The 6,657-nt window shown below is 38.4% G+C and overlaps 1 protein-coding gene across 1 annotated transcript; it reads left to right on the forward strand.

Moving 5' to 3' along the window:
• Positions 1-3,765: 3,765 nt before the first annotated feature.
• Positions 3,766-5,642, forward strand: LOC139731772 (uncharacterized). Its single transcript, XM_071642651.1, has 2 exons — positions 3,766-4,342; positions 5,050-5,642. The coding sequence occupies exons 1-2, from the start codon at positions 3,766-3,768 to the stop codon at positions 5,640-5,642; spliced, it is 1,170 nt and encodes a 389-aa protein (XP_071498752.1).
• The last annotated feature ends 1,015 nt before the right edge of the window (positions 5,643-6,657 follow it).

Raw genomic sequence — 6,657 nt, forward strand, 5'->3', positions numbered from 1 at the left:
GCAGATATTAACTAAAAACTCAAAACTGTGATGTCTGAAGACCAGAAACATTAATGTAATGATTGGCGCTGACATTAAATAGCATGGCTGGAGCAGTCTGCTTACAATGTCATGATCACCCATCAATCGGCCTGTAAAACCATGATACTGTGATACAAGATGAGCGGATTTGTAAGGGTTGATTCATGCCCTCATCGTCAGGACATTACACCGCGTTGTTTTTAATCTCTGCAGTAATCAGTTTTGGTTTCAGGCAGACCTCTTCTGGCAAAGATTCTTCCACATTCTCTGATGTTTACAGTTATGAAGAGGATTCGTTGGAACTGTGATTGCAAATCATCTTTGTGTAGTATAGGATATTCGTTTGTCTTACAATCCAAACTAGTATCTGCTGAAAGAACCCAAAATCAATGTGTCTACTATGTCCTTGATGGCATAATGTTAATATAGGAATTATTTATTATTCTAAAGCAATAATCTTGCTCTCAGTCATCAAAGATCAAGATTTATGCATCTGTTAGTGTTTAAGGTCAGTTCAATCCAAAATTACTTTATTTTACTTTGACTTCATTGAGCATTGTTCGTTTAAGTCAACTATAAATGATTCATATACTCATGATATGGACAATATAAAAATGCACGAGTTGACTTATGTGGAAATGTAAACGATGCACACACTGCCTACTCAATAAGCATTCTATTTTGTTTGTTTGTTTGTTTTTGAACATGTATTTGTCGAATGCGGCATGTACGTCAAAATAATATTATTCTACATTAATACAGATGGTTTTTGAATTAAGAACTAAGAAATGTTGACGCACACTCTCAATGCTGCCGCAAACTCGCCTTGCAATTTAGACTGAGTAATACAGTGTTTAGCACCTCAATCATCAAACCAGGGTACGTCATCTCTTTTTCTAATAACCTTCTTTTTCATACTCTCGTACGAGTTACTGCCTACACAACCTGGATAAAGAATACTGAATAAATAGATAAATAAATAAGAAACAAACTTGTCTACTACAACTGGGAAACGAAACGAAGAAATAATATTTGTCACGTCTTTGGTAGGATTACAGGATGCTTTATGTTGAAAGTGCAATTGTATTATTACCGCGAAAAAAATATTGAAATAAATCTTGTTATCTATATTTACTGGTCTTGATTCTTGGTCTACAGACTTTAGAGTTTCTTTTCATCATGTCAGTATTTTTATATGGAAATATCTAATGCATCACACACATTTGACTTATTCGCTACATATTCTGCATCACATCACATAGTTACTTCAAAGTATGCAAAATATTGCTTTCTGTATTGTTTTATCCGCTAGCACAAGGACTTCACTCAAACTACATCTGATCTATGCGATTCATATACGACTTGAAGAGGTAAAGTTGGGAAACTTGTGAAAGAGAAAAATCGAATGTTAATTTAAAAAAAAAAGGAAAGAAAATGCTAATGTTTATATTAATATGAAATGCGAAGGTTTATGTACAAAGTTATTGAACATTTATGGTAAATTTCGTCCTGAAGGAAATCGCGCATGTGTGGTTGAATGTTTTTGTATGTGTCTGTTCATGCAAGTGTAATTATGTGTTTTTTTTCATCTAATTTTGCAATAACAAGAAAAGTGGGAGACAAGAGAAATATGTCATCCATTTTACGTGGTGTTTGATGCAAGATAGGCAAACTATACCACTGATGAATTTCAATGAATTAATAGCTCAAATGTAAATCACAACTATGGTGCCTCAATAGATGAGAGAAGACTGACCAAATAAGAAAAACAAGGAAATCAAATACTATGAAGTTTGGAAATGTAGCCAATACAGAATGTAAACCCATCTAAGAAATGCTTTTGCGTATACATACGTCCAAGGACGCTCTTGTTCCAAAAACAGCATCTTGAGCTCGTTGTGAGACCAGGGAGGTGAAAGCAACCACCTCCCTGGTGAAACCTTACATACAAAGTATTAGAATATTATCTCGGAGAAGTTTATCATGCCTTTATGAGTCTCACAGAAGGCGCTTCCATAAGTATTCTATGTAAATCTTTTCTTCCATTTTCTGGTTTATTCTTTCTTGCAAAATTGTGCCATAAATGAACGAAATGAAATGATGGTCAGTCCTATAGCCTGCACTGTAGTTGTCTAGACAAGTCGCGATAATTGATTACTTTCGAAATCTAGGGGGCAGCTTTCCTATTGTATAAAAGAATTCTTTGTGAACGAATATGCCTACAACGAAAACGGAAATCATTTGTAATGTAGTCCCGTAGTTAAGTGAGGGTAAATGTATTCACAGTGTTTTACTTGGGATTGAGGTAGAAATAAGCATTTCTTTTATATACCAGCTGCAACATAGGAGGCGATTTTAAGTGACCACTGTGCTGAAGTAATTTCTTGTGATCAATCAACTTTGATGCATGATTATCGTATTCTGGAATGATATTATTTAAGTTAGCAAAGATGGAACAATTCGAGCTCGACTCAGGATGTAGATGACAACGCAGATTATGCAAAGAATCAATTTATCAGTCTCAAAATGTTTGAATATCGTAGACTCTTTTATGGTCGATGAAAGGAATTACATGTGATGTCATGCAAAAAGCAATTATTTCTCTGTGAGCAGATCGAGTGCCAAGAAAGAATCGTCGGCCGAGAACCAGAAAAACGTTATCGCATTTTTTTTTTTTTGGGGGGGGGGGGAGGGTTATTAAGTTATTGGTATCGTGTTGTGGAGATTGATGTCATCTACGCTATGATGTCAATTTTTCGATTTAACTACACCTGTATTTTCATTTTCGGTAAAATGTTCAAAATTAAAAATCACAATGGCACTATTTTACCGATATTTGGAACAATGCTTATAAATCTATTCACTTTTGACTAAAAGTGAACATTTAATTAAAATTGGTTGTTTCGTTTAAATCTATGCTCAAATCTTAGAATACGAGAGCGTCGTTCTGGTTACAAGCTGACAGAATATTCTTCGGCACAGGGTGAGAAGAAAATTAGAATGTGACCTGCTAATTCCTATCACACCAGGCGTTAGCGTAAAGACAAAGAGGCTTTTCATGCGGATGTCTTTGACTCAACTTACCAGGAACGATCTCTCCAGTTGAAGACCGTGCAAATATGCAAATAACAATTCTCTCCATCATCTTTTCTTTCTGTCTCTCCTTCTCTTAGGACAGATGTTTACCCATCACTCTTGGATAGATAGAGAACTCAGGACGTAACGCAAACATATAAAGCATAACAACCGGTTTAGTGATTCGCTGTTTCCGCTTACTATAGTGTATAACCTTACACCAAAGACAGGCGTCGTTACATTTACTCAAATAGCAAACACTATACTGTCTAAAGGTACCGTGATCCCCCAAATTCATTTCGACAGGCAACAGGCATGGCTGCACTCTTGATAATTTAAGCATGTAACTATAAATGCTCCGCCCTTAACAATGAAACTGTGGCTCCGCATTATGATGACGATGTTACCATCTATCAGCGAATGACGTCATACACCGAAGTTAAGCAAATAAGGAAGAGCGGGATTACAATAAAGCATCTCTCCTGACTGCTAGTTATTCTGAAACAGTTCAAAGTTTGATCAATTCGGGCGATAGACGGAATCCGAAGGTACGGCCCAGACGTTTGGTCTATAGTGTAGCTCATTACTGTAATGCTGACATCTTGCCTCATAAGTGAAATATACAAGTAGCAGTGTCACGCAACAAAATATCGTTGATTTTTACCAATCATGGTTTCTAGTGAAGACAAGCATGACCTATGCGACGCTGAAGCCGTTCCTGGAGCGACAAATTCGCAACTTCCAACCTCGTATTCTAACCCCGGCCATAGCCAACAATGGGCCACCCCTGCCTCAAGCTCGTACTCACAGCAGGTACAGGCACACCAAGTTCCAACCTCGACGTTTCCCCAGGTTATTGTGCCACCGCAGCAGCAAACTAATGCGCCTACTTACGACAACGACCAGGTCTCCGTGGTCCCTCACGGCCCCTCGCCACCTAATGAGCGCTCCTTCGTGTTGACCGCCATCCTCCTGTATTCCCCTTTGGGAATCTTTGGTTGTCATCACTTCTACCTGAATAACCTGTTCCTCGGCTTCGTCTACTCCAGTACGATGGGGATCTTCGGCATCGGTTGGGTTGTCGATTGGTTCCGAATATGGTTCCTAGTCAGAGACTGTAACGAAGTCATACGGGAGGTGAGGGAGAAGGGCCACTGGCTTGTCAGCCACAAGTATCCCGGGATACTCCGAAAGATGTCTGTTATCGATGCCTACCTCTTGTGGTTGCCTCCTTGTGGCTTGTTTGGTAAGTTGACAGTACAGTAGCACCAGGGGTGGGAGTTAGGTATAGACCCATTACTCTGTTATGAAGTTGTTGAGATTCACTTCATTGTTTCTTTAGAGAAAACCTACATAAATTGGCAGTGGGAACCTTAAAGGATAAAAAAAGGATGGGGAGGGGAAGTAGCTATAGAAAAATATATTCATTTGAAAAAAAAAAAAAACCTCTCCGTTAATGTCATGGTGATGATCTATCATTTAGAAATTCAGTAGTTTTATTTTGTTACTTACACCTGTGCTTAATTATCCAACTGATAATTCAGAAATTTGTTATTGCTGTTTATTATAACCAACGAGATTGACAGTGATTTAAAGATTGAATTGGCTTCTCATTTCTTTCTGCAGACATTTAACGATGATTTTCGTAAGATATCTCACTTAATAAAATGTGTTATGTGTAAAAAAAAGAGGTTCTTTGCATTCCTTTCTGCGCAACTCTCCTCAGAAATACACTGTGTATACGAAAGAAAAACTTTTTGATACTAGACACTAAAAGTGTTTGACAAAATAAACAATGCTGTGAGAATTATCAAAAGACAATGTACGATCGTTATCTTCTTCTCTGACAATGACAACGAAACTGCCCTTAGATAAACTAACCCAGCTGTTGAATGCCATGTAAGTTCGATTTCTAAAGTGATTCTTCATTTCCTCTGACAATTTTGCGTTCAGGTATCCATCATATCTACCTCGGCCGGGTCCGCTATGGTTTGCTTTACACCGCAACGCTAGGTCTGAATATATTTAGCTGGTTCATGGATCTGTTCCGCATTCCCTTCCTGGTTTGGAAGGCGAACAAGGAGGTAAAACTCCTCAAACAGGGCGGGTCCCTCGACCCTCCTCGGTACTCACTCCTCGATGCCTACCTCCTTCACATGCCGCTTGGACTTCTTGGTCTCCACCATTTTTACCTCCGGAACTACAGCAGGGGAATTCTGTATCTCTTCACCCTGGGCGTCTTCGGGCTGGGCTGGCTGGCCGACCTCTTCCAGATGCCCCTGCTCGTAAGTGAGGCCAACAAGAACCTGGACTTACAGGAGCGGGTTGGGTACGTCATCAACGCGCAGGGGGTTATGCCCGCAACTACAAGTACTGTTATCGTGGTAACGAACAATGCCCCTAATGACCAGCCGAATAGGTACGGCGTCGAACCACCGCCACCGTATGCTCCCCAAGCCTCAGGAATGCAGACGGTGCTACCTCCTCCTCCAGCTCCTACGCAACCATATGCAACGACAACTTACCCGCCTCCCGCGGTAGCCTAAACCGATAGCAACTCAAAACTTTAAAAAAGAATACTTAAAACAAAACCTGTTTAAGAAACTGTGATGCCTGAAGACCAATAACATTATTGATTTAATGATCGGCGCTGACATTAACTAGCATGGATGAAGCAGTCTGCTTATAATGTCATGATCACTCATCAATCGGCCTGTAAAACCATGATACAATTAAGATTAGCGGATTTGTAAGGGTAGATTTATGCTCTCATCGTCAGAACATGACATCGCGTTGTTTTTAATCTCTGCAGTTATCAGTTTTGGTTTCAGACAGATAAATTCTTGCAAAAAAATCTTCCATATTCTCTGATGTTTACAGTTATGAAGAGGATTCGTTGGAACTGTGATTGCACATGTTTGTGTATGGTATGAGATATACATGTATATCTATATTAGTTTGCCGTACAACCCAAACTATAGTATCTGCTAAAAGAACCCAAAATCAATGTATCTACCATGTCTACTATGTCCTTGATGGCATAATGTTAATATAGGAATTATTTATTATTTCAAAGCAGTAGTCTTGCTGTCAACAATCAAAAGATTCTGATTAAATGTATCTGTTATTTTGCACTGTACACACAGCATTGACAGCATTTTGATATTGCGATGTATAACGGGATGTCCTTGATTTGTTTCATTTAATTAAATTCCATTCATTAATCTAATCACGGTACATACTTCAGTCCGGAGACTTTCCTGACTGTTCTTCCGCAGGTCTGTGCGGATATGATACAACATAAATAAATGTTGAATTAATTGTTGTACAATGTAATTTGTTGCAGGGCTACAAGAATAACACTGATTGGGCTGCCTTGGGTAAAGAATTCTGAATGAATGAATAAAAAGATAGATAGATAAATAAAAGAATGAATGAATGAATTAATTAATTGATTAATCATTGAATACACTTTTCTAGAATAAAATACAATGGTAAACAAAACGAACAAAATAATTTAGGAATACAGGGTACTTTCTATGTTTAAAGTGCAATGGTATT

The sequence above is a fragment of the Diadema antillarum genome, unplaced genomic scaffold, assembly GCF_040938485.1.
Source record: "Diadema antillarum isolate AM-2024a unplaced genomic scaffold, OU_Dant_1.0 seq00000384_RagTag, whole genome shotgun sequence".
NCBI classification, from domain to species: Eukaryota; Metazoa; Echinodermata; class Echinoidea; order Diadematoida; family Diadematidae; genus Diadema; species Diadema antillarum.

Bases quoted from the DNA above. Each gene is read 5' to 3' on its own strand.
- LOC139731772 (XM_071642651.1), top strand. From the start codon at position 3,766: ATGGTTTCTAGTGAAGACAAGCATGACCTATGCGACGCTGAAGCCGTT. The intron at 4,343-5,049 runs GTAAGTTGACAG...TTTTGCGTTCAG, and splicing joins GCCTCCTTGTGGCTTGTTTG to GTATCCATCATATCTACCTC.